Source organism: Emys orbicularis, chromosome 12 (genome assembly GCF_028017835.1).
Source record: "Emys orbicularis isolate rEmyOrb1 chromosome 12, rEmyOrb1.hap1, whole genome shotgun sequence".
NCBI lineage: Eukaryota > Metazoa > Chordata > Testudines > Emydidae > Emys > Emys orbicularis.
In genome coordinates, this window is record NC_088694.1 from 17,042,027 (window position 1) to 17,059,113 (window position 17,087).

The 17,087-nt window shown below is 44.4% G+C and overlaps 1 protein-coding gene across 1 annotated transcript in view; it reads left to right on the forward strand.

Annotated features, from left to right (window-relative positions):
* The first annotated feature begins 9,171 nt into the window (after window positions 1-9,171).
* Window positions 9,172-17,087, forward strand: part of KCNB1 (potassium voltage-gated channel subfamily B member 1) — a 201,907-nt gene continuing 193,991 nt past the window's right edge. Inside the window, exon 1 of the mRNA XM_065414667.1 lies at window positions 9,172-9,738. Within this exon, the coding sequence (XP_065270739.1) occupies window positions 9,172-9,738 (567 nt within the window). The remainder of the gene's footprint in view (window positions 9,739-17,087) is intronic.

Genomic DNA, 17,087 nt, shown 5'->3' on the forward strand with positions numbered 1-17,087 from the left:
CTAGTGCGGAATGTAGCCCCACTGGCCACATGCCCATCATTTGCCCTATGCTACCCCAACACCTCTCTCTGTGGGTCACCAGGACAACCTGCCTTGCAAAGCTGCTCCACAGCACGTGAAGGATGTCGGATGTGGAGCCTGTCACGAGGAAACCATGCAGTTGCTGCTGCAATTCCAGCCTTGTGCATCCTAGAGGATGGATAGGGAGAAGGATCAGGACTATAATGTTTACAAATAGGGCTAAATAAATATCCTGGGTAATTTCATTGAAATCATTGCAGCTACACCAGGGGTGCATTTGGTCCATTGTGGGGGGGGGGTTAAACTCACACAGAAGAAACATTTAAGGTTTTTTTTTCTTTCCTTTCGTGCGTTTATGTGCGGTCTCAAATTCAGTGTGTTCAGGATGTGACCAAGACAAATGTGGCTGTGGGCAATGTAGATTTACATGTACAACCACCTTAGGGAACACACCAGTGTTTCTGCAACACTTAAGAGCTATTAGTTCTTCAGATCCATCTTCATTAACAACCCTGAGAACATTAGGTCTTACTGAATCACTCTTAGGAAGTGAGGCAGCAATGTATGTGTGCCCATTGTCAGTAAGTGCTGAAATACTATTTAATGTATGCAAGGGAGGCCTCCTCCACAGAAATGTTTAAGGCTGGAGTCCAGTGGGGTGGCTTTTAATGTGCTTTCTGGTGACTTAAAATAGAGCTTCTTTAAGAACCAAATCAGAATGGAATTTCTTTATGGCCTAGCCTCACAGCCCAAAGGAACATGACCCTGATTAAGAACCACTAAGTCTGATAAAGAGCTTTATAGAGCGAATGCAGACACTAGGCTGGCTGGCTTCTTACCCTATCAGCCTTCCCATCTTGCCTGCTATGGACTCTATGGAAGCATATTTTAGTATATTGCCTGGGACTGAGAGTTACAGTGTAAAACTAAAGCCTGAAAGGACCCTTACAGCCAGCGACGATGCTGGTAGCTTAGGAGGGGGAAGCCTCACAAAGTTTCTGAAAAGTTCAGGTAAGCCTAAAACTTCAAATCCGTATCCAGACTCACTGGATTCTGAATCTTTTCAGGGATTTTTCTGTCGCCCTGCACCCTGAATGGTACGTCCAATCCTTATAGGACAAGTGTTCTCTCTCACAGCTGCACTACTCATGATTCCATTCCCCAAAGCAACTTGTACTCACTTTGCACTCTTCTCACATCCAGCTAACCTTGCTACTCCACTTACAAGTAAAATTGCCCCATGACTCGATCCTTCTCCCATCCCTTGCCCTTTGTTTCCTTCCCAGAGTGGAGACCCTCCGTTGCTCTTTGTCTTTAATGAAAATGCCAAGTGCAGCAGCTCAGCTCTCCCATGTTCTTCATTACTTCCCCGAGGAGCCTCAAAGGCAAATCTGATGGCTTGGGATCAGTTGTCTTCCAGGCTGGGTGGCAGTACAAGGCTGCAGCTGCAACTGAAACCCATATCCGTGTAGTTAGACTTTCATTGAAGGCAACTGTAAGGATGGAAAGGTCAACTGGGTGGGGAGCAAAGGAGGATCAAGTTGGCATTGATGTTTTTTCTGGAGGTGGGCCCAGGAGTGTACAGGTTTGTTTTTAATTGTATCTCAGCAGGGAAAGAATTCTAGAGGTGTGGGCCCTCTGCCACCAGCACTTTCCCCTGGTATTTTAGTATCTTGGAGTAGTTGGGCTGTGACTAGCACAAGCCATTGTTTGACTCTCAAAGTCTGTGTATCTCAAGTCTTTCATTTAGAACATACGTTGGGGACTCCTGGGGAGAAATCAGATTTTTTTTTTTTAAACTCTTTCCCCATTTAAGAGCAGGTGCACTGGGCTTCCAAACAAGAAGTTTGGAAATCTCTGTTATACCTTGATATTTCATTGGCCTGACTGAAAAGGCCTTGAAACAAAAGGAATGACTAAGAGGGCAAGAGTTCCCAATATTTACATAATGAGAAACACATTTTAACAGAGGGACAGTGCCCTGTGGGTGACTTCCTCTCCCATTCACAAGTGCATGACATCTCTGGGACAACTACCACAATGCCAGAGAAGTGTTTGGTGTGTGACATCTTTTAATACATTTGAATGTTAGTATCATGTGAGCAGACAGTACCTCATGGTCTGCCCAGAGATGTTCTGCAGACCACAGTCTGAGAACCATCATTCATTGACATGAGAGACCTTGGAGTTGCCTTATATTAAGGAGTCCTTTGTTTCCTCACAGCTGTATTGTTTATGTTAAGTCCAGCAAGGCCGTGTAAATCAACCTTTTCCTCAACCCCACAGGAATGGGCTGGGAGATGCTGGAAATGATTTTAAGCTGGGCAGCCCTTTCACACTGCCAGCTGTGGAACCCCTATGGGAGTCAATGGCATTTGGGGGGCTGACCAGCGGCAGGATATTTCTACAGGTAGCCTCAGAATATTCCATTAAGGTGCTGAAAGCCATGGATAAATGCTGAAGAGGATGGTTTACCCTCCTTGGCACTTACCAGGTAAAATCTGGATATGTAGATAGGTAATTTCAGTTAATGGTAAACCCAGGGGAATGCATTTGAACCATATACTGGACATATTCTCTGAAGTATTTGAGGTTTAAGGAATCTCCTGGTTAATAACTAGAAATGCCTGGCAATGAACAGGATTTGCCAATGATTGCTGTTCAAGTGTGTGCTGGCTCCATGGGCCTTGAAAGAATAAACCACAAATTAAGATTTGTGATGTTTTGGGTACAAAAAATATCAACTGAGAGAGGTTATCCAGATAGACTATGTGCTCTCGGGTTAGAGAACTTTGCCAGAAGATGTGGCGGGTATTATATTATTTCATTCCTATGCTGCCCCTTGCTGGCAAACTGCCTGAGCCGACCCAGTGAGCAGTTTCTGGGAGGACGCAAATCTACAGAAATAGAAATTCTGTCTGAATAGACTCTTTCAGGTGTAATCAGTTTGGCAATCCTTCTTCCTTATTTAGGGCCGGATCCTACATCTTTTATATGAGAAGTCACGTTGACTCCAGTGTGAGACTATTCATTTGAGTAGTAAGGGGCAGGAAGGAGTCTAATGTGAACAATCAACAATGGTGTTGCCAACTTGGTCTCAGGCTATTTTGTTGTGGATCCTTTTTCCCCTTCTTGCAATGATCTGTTCAGCTAGTACTCCATAGTTTCTACAGTAACATGTGAATGATATTAGCAGTGTCATAAGAGTGGTGTAGAAGGTTATAAATGCTCTGGTGATAAAAGTAAGGGTTGACTCTCTCCTAAAGATTTATCTGCATTGAATCTGATTTGTTGTCTTATATATTATTTGTCATTTTCCTACTCCCCCCTTAAACAGGCAGAGGTTAGTTCTCATGCTGTTGGTTGGACAGAATAGAGGTCACCAAATGTGTTATGCACCTCCATGATCTGTTCTAAGCCAAATTTGGTGCATTTCAGGATAGGATGCCTGTGAAAGACCAGTATCTGTTGATGCTGTCCAGCCATCATGTTTTATGTCTCCCAAGGGAGGGCTTTTCCATCCTACTTTCATTGGGTCAAAGTTGAAAATGATTCTTACAGGGAAATTGTTAGGCATTTGTAACAGATGACCATGCCACTTTAGCATTGGGCTACCATTTGAAAGAGTGGGGCCTGTTTAGTTAGAAAAAGGATATCTCCATTTGATTTGAATTTGTACCATTTAATGCTTACGATCCTTCAGAGATGCTTCATCTTACGCAAACAGAGGCCTGACTTTATTATAATGTAAGATTATGTGCCTCTGACATCATAGATGGTACCACAAGCAAATAACCTGTTCTCATAGTACCTTCTAACTGAAGATTTCAAAGCACTTTACAAACTTTAATAATTTAGCCTGACCATCCCATGCATGACAGCGTATTATTATTATCCCCATTTTACAGATGGGTAAACTGAGCCCTAAAGTTGATATGACTTTCCCCAGGTCTCACATACAGCCTGTGGTAGAAGCAAGAACAGAACCCAGATCTTCTGACTGAAGATCATGTGCTTTAATGACAGAAATAGCCTTTCTTTGAGGCAGTGTGGCCTAGTGAATAGAGCACTGGACTGGGACTCAGGAGGGGTTTTATCCCCAGCTCTGCCAGTGGCTGCAGGGTGATCTTGGGCAAGTCACTTCACTTCTCTATTCCTCAGTTTCCCCGTCTGTAAAATGTAGATAATGATGCTTACTTCCTTTGTAACATGCTTTGAGCTGTACTAATGAAAAGTGCTGTGTAAGAGTTAGGTATTATTCCTTTAGAGATAATAAGTCCTGACCCTACAAGCCCTGTGTGTATGGCACGGTCTTGATTTTCAGTGGCATTTACATGTGAAGAAGATTTGAAGGACTCAGTCATAAGGATAATAGGTTAACATATAGGTATTAATTAGATGATAGTACCAGGGTGAGAGACTGGATGGTGAGAGAAGCATAGTAATAAGTGGAGAACACTATTAGCAGAGGGTTAATCTCTTAATTATTATTCATGTATGTAGCACCCAATGCAAGTGCTTTACAGACTGAGTAGTTCACAGTCTAAATTGACATACAGACCGGGAGTGAGGAAGGAAGCAAATAACAGGCGAAGGGGAAGAATACAGAGAATAGATTCAAGAGGTCATCGAGTCCAGTCCCCTGCCCTCATGGCAGGACCAAATACTGTCTAGACCATCCCGGATAGACATTTATCTAACCTACTCTTAAATATCTCCAGAGATGGAGATTCCACAACCTCCCTAGGCAGTTTATTCCAGTGTTTAACCACCCTGACAGTTAGGAACTTTTTCCTAATGTCCAACCTAAACCTCCCTTGCTGCAGTTTAAGCCCATTGCTTCTTGTTCTATCCTTAGAGGCTAAGGTGAACAAGTTTTCTCCCTCCTCCGTATGACACCCTTTTAGATACCTGAAAACTGCTATCATGTCCCCTCTCAAGCTTCTCTTTTCCAAACTAAACAAACCCAATTCTTTCAGCCTTCCTTTATAGGTCATGTTCTCAAGACCTTTAATCATTCTTGTTGCTCTTCTCTGGACCCTCCCCAATTTCTCCACATCTTTCTTGAAATGCGGTGCCCAGAACTGGACACAATACTCCAGTTGAGGCTTAATCAGCACAGAGAAGAGCGGAAGAATGACTTCTCGTGTCTTGCTCACAACACACCTGTTAATGCATCCCAGAATCATGTTTGCTTTTTTTGCAACAGCATCACACTGTTGACTCATATTTAGCTTGTGGTCCACTATAACCCCTGGATCCCTTTCTGCCGTTCTCCTTCCTAGACAGTCTCTTCCCATTCTGTATGTGTGAAACTGATTGTTCCTTCCTAAGTGGAGCACTTTGCATTTGTCTTTGTTAAACTTCATCCTGTTTACCTCAGACCATTTCTCCAATTTGTCCAGATCATTTTGAATTATGACCCTATCCTCCAAAGCAGTTGCAATCCCTCCCAGTTTGGTATCATCTGCAAACTTAATAAGCGTACTTTCTATGCCAATATCTAAGTAGTTGATGAAGATATTGAACAGAGCCGGTCCCAAAACAGACCCCTGCGGAACCCCACTTGTTATACCTTTCCAGCAGGATTGGGAACCATTAATAACAACTCTCTGAGTACGGTTATCCAGCCAGTTATGCACCCACCTTATAGTAGCCCCATCTAAATTGTATTTGCCTAGTTTATTGATAAGAATATCATGCGAGACCGTATCAAATGCCTTACTAAAGTCTAGGTATACCACATCCATCCCTTATCCACAAGACTCGTTATCCTATCAAAGAAAGCTATCAGATTGGTTTGACATGATTTGTTCTTTACAAATCCATGCTGGCTATTCCCTATCACCTTACCACCTCCCAAGTGTTTGCAGATGATTTCCTTAATTACTTGCTCCATTATCTTCCCTGGCACAGAAGTTAAACTAACTGGTCTGTAGTTTCCTGGGTTGTTTTTATTTCCCTTTTTATAGATGGGTACTATATTTGCCCTTTTCCAGTCTTCTGGAATCTTTCCTGTCTCCCATGATTTTCCAAAGATAATAGCTAGAGGCTCAGATACCTCCTCTATTAGCTCCTTGAGTATTCTAGGATGCATTTCATCAGACCTTGGTGACTTGCAGGCATCTAACTTTTCTAAGTAATTTTTAGGTTGTGGGGACGCTTGGTAGTGCCACATGCTTCAGAGTTGTTTCTTCAGTATTACCCCCCTGGCCAAGAAAATTTCCTTCTTGCTTTATTTAGTGGAGTTCATAAACCAGACCAACATCTGAGATCTGCTTCCTCCCCATGTTTCAGTACGCATTCAATTTACGCATGCAACAATTAAGATCTAGTAGAATATAGATATATTCTGGGATATAGGGACCATGGAGGAAATCAGGCAGTCTTCACTCAGACCAAACTCCTGCTGAAGTCAGAGTAACAACACATTACACTGTTGCAAAGGGCTAGATGACAGACAAGGAGAAAACCCCACCTGGTGCATATCTAACAGCTCAACTCCCAGTAGGTCCTAGCTCAACAAGCCAGGGCAACAGGAAAGGCCATGATACGTTTATCAATATAGCTTTGCTTTCAGCTCCTAACAGTTACTATGCTGACACAAATCCTTGTTGGCTTTTTGTGGTATCATTTTGTCTGGGAACAGAGGTATTTTGTGTGTGTGTGTGTGTGTGTGTGTGATTGGGTGTGTATGTGAATAAAAGACCTGAGATGCAGCTTCTCTTAAGGAGAAATGCTCAGGAATCTCTCTCTTACCCACACTCTTCCTAAACTCCGGTAATAAAAGTTCTTCCAGGCTCCACCTTCCTTGTAAATCATGCCCAGGCTGGTGCAGCCAGGCCAGGCAAGTGTTAACTTCCCCTGCAATGCTGCATCCCAGCTCATGGTGGCGCTGCCCTCCTCTCATCAACCTCCACCTTCCCATTCACTCTAAACAACGCTGGGCCAGAATTGCAGGGAAAAGCTGGAGGTTCAGACCAGACTTGTTGATCTCCATTAAGAGACAGCACAAGGAAAGAGAGGCGCTTTCCTTTGTATCTTTAAAACGAGAAAATGTGGCTCCATCTTGGAATGTAGACGGGGGCGGAGGGAGAGAGTCTCATCCAAGTGCAGGCCTTGGGAAGCTGCTTGCAAAAGGATCCTGGGAATAATCTGCAGCTTTCAGGCGTCTGTGGACCCATTTGCCTGGCTTCCCTTCCCCAGCCCTCGGGTTCTTGGACATACTGGAATATTACTGTGATCTTTCTGCCTAAGACTTCCAGGGAGCCAATGCAAACGGCCTCAGCTTGCTGATCGCTTTCTGGCTGATGCAGGATGTAGCCACACGTTGGTTTCCCTGTTCTCCGCCGACTGCCCGGCTTTGATCCTTGGCGAAGAAGGTAGGTAGCCCAGCTCGCCTGGGAAAAGGGGGAAGCAGGTTTAGGAGCGTTTGCCGGAGTTTATGGCTCTAGCCAGGGTCACGGTCAAGGAGCAGACCCGGCTGCTGTTTAAAGACACGGTCGGTCTTTGATTGATTGATTGATTGCCAGGATCCCTGCACTGTCTATGAGAGGCGAAAGAGCGCGCCCGTGAACCCTTGAAATCCTTATAGGGCTGGAAGGCTGGGCATGGAGGACAGTGTGAACTGCTTCCCATCTGTACTGGGTTTATTTTAATGCTGTCTTGTGTAAGCAACAGTGCCAGGGGACGTTGCAAGGCAGCGGCTTTCGTAATAAGCGTGTGCTGGGTTTATTATTATTTACTGACCCTCCGTTGATTTATGGTGGATGGAAGGGAGGGAAGGGGGGAGAGTCCTTGGGAGAGTCTCCCAAAAGTGAAATGCGTTGTTTAAAGTGACCGGCAATCAATCCATCTCCCTCCCCTCCCCCCAATCCAATCTCCTCCGGGAGATTCACGAGCGGAGAGTTATAAAAAGCATCTACAGCTGAGCGAGAGAACGAGCCCTGCAGGCAGCCTGTAGCTGGGAACAGAGTTCCCCTTGACCCTACGTGCATAATCTCTTCCCTACATCTTGGGGGGCGTGGGAGGAGGGCGCCCCCCCTTTATGGCAAGAAGCCCTGTCTCCTACAGAGCCGCTCCCCTCGTTTGGAAGAGCTCTCAGCACCCGCTATACAATGCATGCTCCGATCTACGGTAGCTGCTCCCGTCCCCAGACTTCCTTCATGCCGAGGACTGTGCATTTCAGGCAGGATGCGTAATTACGTGTCATCACGTAAATCCTTAGCGGCAGCCTATCTCCCTGACGTCTTTGGGTTAAATTTATAACCAGGTAACAGATGAGGAGTAAAGGACCGGACTGGAGGCTTGCAGGTTTCTGCGAACAGCCCGGGAGGATTTGGGCTGAACACCACACAAGGTTGTGGATTTTTTTTTTTTAAGTTCACGGTTCCTTAACCTGGGTTTAACAAAAGAAACCTGGAGGATCTGGGGGGAGGGGGAGAAGCAATCGGAAAGCAAAGAAAAAACACAGATCCTGTCATGACTTTAGAGCTGAGTAACTATCCCTCGCTTCCGGCGTGGCTATCCCGGGGACATGTCACCACAGAAGTGTGTGCGGGGCGAACTGTGCGTGTCCCCCCAGCCGGGTTAGTGTCTGTGTGGCCAGAACTCTCCCGTGGCCTCCTAGAATAATGGTCCTGGCTCCCGCAAGTCCGGCTAAAGCCCATGGGGGCTGGGGGGGGGGGGATTGCCCCGATCTGTGTTTCTTATTCCTCGCAGCCCTCCACAAACCAAGGCAGAGCCGCGCTCAGCGCCTTCCCTTCGCCTGGAGCCCCTCTGCCAGGCCGGCTGTAGCCCTGGGAAAGGCGAGTCTCGCCCCGGGGCGTGCCCCAGCGCCTGGTGCCCCCTGCCCCTGGGGCCGCCTCCCTCGTGTGCACAGCGGCTTTTCCCCTCCCCCGAGCGGGCCGGTTTCAGCACCACGAGGCCGAACAGCGGCCAGCGCGGTCCCACAGCCGCTGCCCCTGGAGCCGATTGCCGGAGCTCTTGGCCGCTCTGATTAACGCCCGGCGCCGGCGGGCAGGGGGAATGACCCGTGCGGCTTTGGCTTCTCTCTTGCAGCTCTTCGGCATGGAGGGGAAGGAGAACAGGTGAAGCCCGCCGGCTCTGAAGCGTGAGTGCCTGGCCCCGCGGAGCCTTCCAGAGGCAGCGATGCCCGCGGGCATGAACAAGCATGGATCTCGGTCTTCTACCTCTTTGCCTCCAGACCCCATGGAGATCGTTCGGAGCAAGGCCTGCTCCCGGAGGGTCAAACTCAACGTGGGGGGCCTGGCGCATGAAGTTCTCTGGCGAACCCTGGACAGGCTGCCCCGGACCAGGCTGGGCAAACTGAGAGACTTCAACACGCACGAGTCCCTCATGGAGATCTGTGACGACTATAACCTGGAGGAGAACGAGTATTTCTTTGACCGGCACCCGGGGGCATTCACTTCCATCTTGAACTTCTACCGCACGGGCAAGCTGCACATGATGGAGGAGATGTGCGCCTTGTCCTTCAGCCAAGAACTGGACTACTGGGGGATCGACGAGATCTACCTGGAGTCCTGCTGCCAGGCCAGGTACCACCAGAAGAAAGAGCAGATGAACGAGGAGCTGAAGAGAGAAGCCGAGACGCTGAGGGAAAGGGAAGGGGAGGAATTTGATAACACCTGCTGCGCCGACAAGAGGAAAAAACTCTGGGATCTTCTAGAGAAACCCAACTCTTCAGTAGCCGCCAAGGTAACGTCTCAAATCACTGCTCACTGTTTGCCATCCATAAGTATTGCCTGTGGGGGCTGAAACGGGTCCTGGCAGCCAACTCTCATAAGCAAACAGAGGGGATGCTGCTTAAATGTATGTGCCTTTAAAGATTTGTACTGGTGCCCATCACACCAGGGTTTGAGTGCCTTCCATGTAACATTGATTAACAATAGCCAAGTCCCTAGTGGACTTCATGGAATCTCTGGCTCTTCTGCTTTTCTGGATAAGGTGTTTTTGTTTGTTTGTTTGTTTGTTTGTTTGTTTGTTTGTTTGTTTTTGGGGAGGAGGGAGGCTGGGAGAGTGGGAGGGCCTCCCACACAGTTCTACCCTTCTCATGCAAAACAGGGCAAGATTTTCTATTAATTATTATCTGTGGGTAGATGAAAGAGTTGAGGAAAGGGAAATAAACATCAGAAGCCATCCAGTCCTCAGAGGCCAGTTGGAACAGCTGCACAATTACAGTGAGAAGTGTAACCTCATTAGTTTATCTAAAGCATGGGCTGCTTTACTGTAGGTTTGGCAAGTTCTCTGAGAAGCAGTTAGGGTTTATTTAGTGCTTGTCCTATGTCTTGTTTTGATGCACTGTCACAGTAGATGTCCAATCTTGGTCCAAAACTGTAATGATCTATATAAAGTTTCCTATGAGTTTTACTAGCTTGAATTTAACTAGTAAAAATATAATAGTGTGTATCACTCAGTATAGGGCTATTCAGAATCATTTCTAACAAGCTAGTGGTAAGCAACGATGGCTGTACTAATAAATGCTGCCTTTCAAGGCTTATCTTAACTTTTCAGGGTAAAATGCAAACACCCCAAGGAAGTACTTTTAGTCTTCAGTTTTACCGAGGACAATGTTTTAAATCTGTTTCTTACCTGCTTCTAGCAGATTTTAATTTTCCCCTCTATACAATGCTATTGAAATTCCTTGGCTGATAATAAATGATTGACGTGCAGCTTGGTTTGAAGTTGTTACACTTGGATCCAGCAGTTCTATGTTAATATAATTTTAAAAGAACATCATAGTTCTGAGAAATTAGTGTCACAGTTGACAGCTAATTAGCTGCTCTGCATTAGAGAATGTCCTGGCAGCTGCACATTTTCATTAGTGATGAAGCATCTGCAAACAAACATGACTATTCTGTAACGGTGGAGATAAAAATAAAGGTTAAAAGGGGTGGAAATGCAGTATTAAGGATTGGAAAGTACAAGAGACTGAACATTAAAGGATTGATAACTTGAAATTTCTGCGACAAGTGCTCCTGCAATACTGCTGCATAGCAAAATGAAAGCAGAGCTATTTTTCTCACTGTTATCTGCTTGATTTACATTTCTACATGCAAATTGGATCTTTGTCCCTGTAGCATGTGGATTATGTTTTGTTTTGTTTGTTTCTGATTTTGAAAAATGGGTTTGTTTCTATTGCAGCATTGCAGGTATGAACAAAAGTGTCTTTAAAGTTCTGGGAAGATAGTTTGAAGAGAGTGTGTGTGGGATAAGTGATTTATTCTGGCAGGGAAAAGGAAAGGTGTGTTGCTTTGATGAATTGGTTATCGCTTTTTTAATGACAGACGGAGACACAGGATGTCTTTTTTATTTCAAACGGCACAGATGACACTGTGCTGAAGATGTTAATAATTTATAGGCATATTTTGGCACAGCTGTGGAATCCTGAAACACAGGCCCTGGGCTTAGCTGTCTGTGGCGCTGACTCAAAATCCATTAGGGACTGTTGAAGTTCACGATTTATTGTATATGAGCAGGGGTCACTCTTGCCAAATAAGTGTCTTTTGTGATTTATAAGTGAAATACACTCTAGGTTTATCTTCTGAGAAAATTCTCAGAGTAAGTGCATTCAGCACTGCAGGCTTTGGACTAATCTAGAGTGAATTGCAAATGCATTATTTCCCTTCCCATGTTAAGCTACCCCTCTGATGTTTCACTCTTATAATTGACGTGGTGCTGTAATTTGTCTGGGAACTGCTGGAATATTTGAAGACAAATACAGATTCTAGTCATTTTAACTGTAGCAAGGAAATGAGGTATGATTAATTATTAGGATTAGGCAGAAAAAGGCTACTAGGCCCAGTGAAACCTTTGCCTCCTTGCTTGTGGATACTTTTCCACTCACTCCCACTCGCTGCTCTTGGGTTTGCACACCCGTGTACTCTTTGCTTTGATAACCTTTCTTGAGAGCTCATCCACCTATTGTATTTATTGGGCCCAATCCTGACACTGGCCAAGGTCTGACTGAAGTCACTGGGCAGCTGGCCATGGAAAGGACTGAGTAAGGATTTTGGGGTCTGACCCATTATTCTCAGAATCAAACAGTTGTGCCCAGTTATCATGACTTTAAGACTGAATTCTCTGAATCTGGACTCTCTGCCTCACCTCATCCAGCTATTGCATACATGTAAGTCCTTCTAATAGAGTAGGCGATCTCCAAATAATTCTTCTGCTAGCTTCACCCTCTTTCACATTTCCTCTTAAAATGAGACTATTTCTGCTTTTGCCAGCATAGTGCCTTCTCCAGGGCATTCAAACCTTTCCCATGGAAAGGGGACCATAGTAATCTATTTCAGTAGTTATCACCAAAGTGTCCTTCAACTGGTGCAAACCAGCATTTCCTGTCTCATCCCTCTTCCCCACACCCCTCCACAGTTTACAGTTGGGCTAGACTGAAATACTTAGGCTAGGTCTACACTACCCGCCTGAATCGGCGGGTAGAAATCGATCTCTCGGGGATCGAATTATCGCGTCTCGTCGGGACACGACAATCGATCCCCGAATCGACGCTCTTACTCCACCAGCGGAGGTAGGAGTAAGCGCCGTCGACGGGGAGCCGCGGAGGTCGATTTTGCCGCCGTCCTCACAGCGGGGTAAGTCGGCTCCGATACGTCGAATTCAGCTACGCTATTCGCGTAGCTGAATTTGCGTATCTTAAATCGACCCCCTCCCCCCCGTAGTGAAGACCTGCCTTAGACAACCTCTTTCTAGTTCTCTCCTCTCAACCCCAAATCTCTTGAGTCAGTAGAATTCTCATCTGTGCTATTTACTCTTTCCTGTCTCTGGATTTGTTGCTCCCCAGTAGAAGATTCTTTCCAGTTAAATATGTCACATATATAAGCAGGTTGCAGTTTCCTGCTTAAGCAATTTTTAAAATAATTCAACAAACTATTGTACTTTCTGCACCACGAGCCTTTGTATAAGCCAATGCTGGACTTCAACAAAGCATTAACCCTCCTCCCCGCCTCTGCATGCTTTGCCTTTGTCAGCTCTGCCCCATCTCTTAGTTAGATGATAATGAACAAGTTCTAATCGGATTAAGTTTTTCAAGGTGGGCTCCCTAACTAAATCTCTCCTCATTGTTTCTATTCTAATATTTTCTCTACAACTCGTAACCTAACAAATCCAGAATAACTTTCTGCAGTATATCTGATAGACATGTTGGGCCCAGTTTTGCCCTGGTCCCAACACCATTAAAGGAAGAGGTAGGTATATCAGGGTAGAAGTGGGATTTTTAATAAATAAAAAGAAAAGAGAGAGAGAGAGACTGCATGAATGAGCTAAAAATAAACATATTAAATTAACATCTCCTCTGGGTTTCTCCATACATCTTGTTGAATCTTTGATTGGCTTTTATGCTGTAACCTCCTCAGGGCAAGGAATGTCTTATTTGCCTTGTACAATGCTGAGTATATTAGTGCCTAAATAAAACAGGAATAATAATGTTAGATTTGCTAATATCCTGTCCCCTGAGAGCCTCCAAATATCGGAGCTGGTATCAGAGAACTTCTCAAAACAGCAGTTTATGTCTCAGTAATTGTTGATGTCATTTTCTTTAAGACTTGAGAAATGTGTACTACCTTTTCTTAACACTTTGTTTGCCTCAAGAAGGGCCGTTCCACCCCACCCGCACTCCCACCCCGCATGCACCCAGGTCCAATAATGATGGGTGCTATAGAGATGTATATTATAAATACTATCCATTTCCACTCTTCCGTGCACATTACACTCCTCCCCACAATACTGTAATACAATTGCAGCTTTGGGCCCCGGTCCTACAAAGAACTATGCAGGTATTTAAGTTTATATGCATGAGTAGTTTCACTGAGCTCAGTTTAGTCCAGTTGTGTTCAAAGGGACTATTCACATGCATAAAGTTAAGCCTGTTCATAAGTGTTTGCAGGGTCAGAGCCTTAGACTACTCTCCATTCCACAAACAAACCTGTATAACAAAGTCTTCTATTTTTTCTTTATCTCTTGCCTCTAATTCCTACTGGTTCCTTTAATAGATCAGTTTCTTCTGGCTGTTGTGACTGTACTTTGCAGAATCCTTTACTGTTAGCTGAAATATTCACTGTAATTTTAGTCAAGGTTTCCTTCTGCTCCTCTGATTATCCTTGTAGCTTACATCAGCTTATTTTTATGGATCTCCCAATCCTCCTTACCAGTTTGTCTATATTTTTTAAAAGCCTTCTACTAATACAGTGGACCGCCCACTACATCCCTACTTAACCACATTGGCCTCTGTTGCCCTCGCTTCTGTTTGGATTTAACCTGGATGAGTTGCAGATTCTTTCTTAAATAGCTCTTTCTTTTTCTAACGGGGCTAAAGGTTGGTTTCACTTGCAATTCCCTAAAAGTAGCCTTCCAGTAGTCAGATGGGAATATTGCTTTTCCAGGACTTGAACCTCACGAGTATGTCAGATATTGGCATCCTTCAAGTCTGGCAGTTCCCTGGTGTTGAGGTCCCTGGGATTAAAACTCAGCTGATCCATTCACTCGCTCAGTGACCTCTGCCCAATATTCATTCTCTTGGGGTCTCAGTCTGCCAAGCCATAAAACCGTCTAGATACTAGGACTTCCCTGGAAACCAGAGACTGCATTTGGTCCAAGCTTGACTATATAAATAAATTACAAAACAAACCAGCTAAAGTTGAAGTAGCATACGTGGCTCGTTTTACTAGAGATTACGACCTGAAAATCCTCTGACCATCCAGACCTTTCAAACAACTCTATAAGAAACAGGCTTCCTGTCTCTTAAGAAAAAAGTCCTTTCTTCTTTTAGTTTTCATAAATTCATACCGTGATCAATATCAGAACAATTAGTGTTCCACTGGAAAAAATATAAACCTCTGATCTTCTTATAGACTTTCCTGCATGATCTGATTTTATTTTATTTTTTTTAACTGCCCTGCAGGCCTAGAGCACCATGTCAAAATCACCCACATCCCCCTGTCTGTAAAAAGCTTCTCTGCATATTGTCATATTAATCCTTCTCTTATGCTGCCCTTTCCTTTTGCTTTATTAGGAGTATAAATCTCTCCATTCTGGCGTGCTAAATTTCCATGTATTTCCCTGTTTCAACCATGTTTCTGCTGTTGCAATAATATCAGATTTATCCTTGAAAACATGCAGTTCCAATTCAGTAATCATATTATGCCTGCCTCTAGAATTTGTACAGCAACTTTTTTCTCTCAGCTGCCCATTGCTCTATGCTGTTAATCTCAAGATGCCTTACGTTGGGATTAATGAGGTTCCTCCATAAATTCTCTTCTTTCCTTATGACTATTATAATATAACAAAAATAAAATTAAAAAATCCATCTGAGATGCTACTTCTGTTACATTCTGCTTTTACACACAACTGGTTATAAATGTCTTCAAATTCCCATACAACATCCATTTCTCATTCATCTCTAACATCTTATGTATGAATTCACCACTTCTACCAGCAGCTAGCAGTATATCAGACTCTCCCCTTCCCATTCCCATCATTTATCTCCTATCTCTTAGCCAGGTTGCCAGGTGATACGCTTGCTCATTCCATTAAAGCAGGGCTGTCTAAGTTTTGCTCAGCTGAAGGCTTGTAGTCGTGGTTTACCTTCTTCGTTTGTCCAACATGGCTACTGCCTTGGTTCCCCTCCTCTGTGTAGGTTAATTTAGCTCTTCATCAAACCAAAGTAAACTCCTCCCCTTCCAAGGTAAACAGAAATCTAACATCAGTCCAAAGCCTCCACCTCTTGGTGCATGGATTCACCACCTTTTTGGGCCATTGACAGTCTTGCCCACTGGGCTTCTTCCACTGCAATTTGGTGGAGACGCACAAGCAGCTGCCGCCCTCTCCATGTCTCCTCCCAGTTGCTGGTTATTCTAGCCCCAAACATCACTCCTTCCTTGGGTACATTTCCCAGTCCTTCAGTTATATCTCTAGGTCTCTTCCCAGGCTCTTCCTAAACCCCACTTAGATGCTTTTCCTGGGGAGAGCCAACAATATGCCCTGTTCCCTTCAGTGTTCTCTGCTGCTTATATTTCCCCCCCAGCGGTGGGAACTTTCCCAGAATGCCTTACTGTGCCTACAGTTCCCAGAGTTCCTCTGAACTACAATCCCCAGAATTGAGCTGGTTGGGTATTTTTCCATTAAACTTTTTGGGTTGAAAACTGCTGATTTTGAAAAACAAAAGTGTTTATGAAACAAGGTCAGTGAATCTCCCAACTCAAAAATAAAAAGTTGGAAAAAAGGTTTGGAGTTGTCAAAATGTTTTGTTTTGACATTGTTTGTAACCAAACATTCTGGGTTTTCCATTTGAAACATGTTTTTGGTTTGAAATCTAAGCTAATTAGATGAAGAGAAAAAAAAGAAATGTTGAAATCCAAATGAAATGTTTCAGTTGATGCGCACCAAAAATATTCTCTATCACCTCACTGGAGCCCTCTGTCTGGTCATGCATGCTGTTAGCTCCGTTTCTTTTCACATTATAAGCCACGTTTTTTTCTCAGGATAATTGTGCAATTGCCTGTCTAATTTGGTTGTGAAATGACTGCAATTGCACAAGCAAATACATCTAATTACTTATTTGTATGTGAAACTACCTGATGTGCATATGTAACTGTACCAGCAAATGAGATGTGCTGCTAGCTGCACTTCTCTTCTGCTTTTGCTCCATAGCTTCCTCACTAGTGTTCGTCAGTGCAATCTGAATCCTACATGTTTGCAGCCAACACTCCCCTTGTTCCCAGGGAACGTGGTTCGCTGTTAGAGCAGGGGAATGGAAAGCAAGACTCCTTGGTTCTACTGCTTGCTGAGCAAGTCACTTAACTTCTCTGGGTTCACATCTGGGATTGTGAAGCTTATTTGCTAATACTGAGTCTTAGATAACAGGTGCTATAGAAGTGCAAAATATTCAGGGGTGAAAATTTCAAATCATGAAGGGCTGTTAGGCACCAACTCCCATTTTTGCCTTTGAAAATCTCTCCCATAAATGTTGTTTCATTCTCCACTGCACTAGGCTTTCTCCCTTATCCGTCTTCTCATTTGCCGAGTCACTG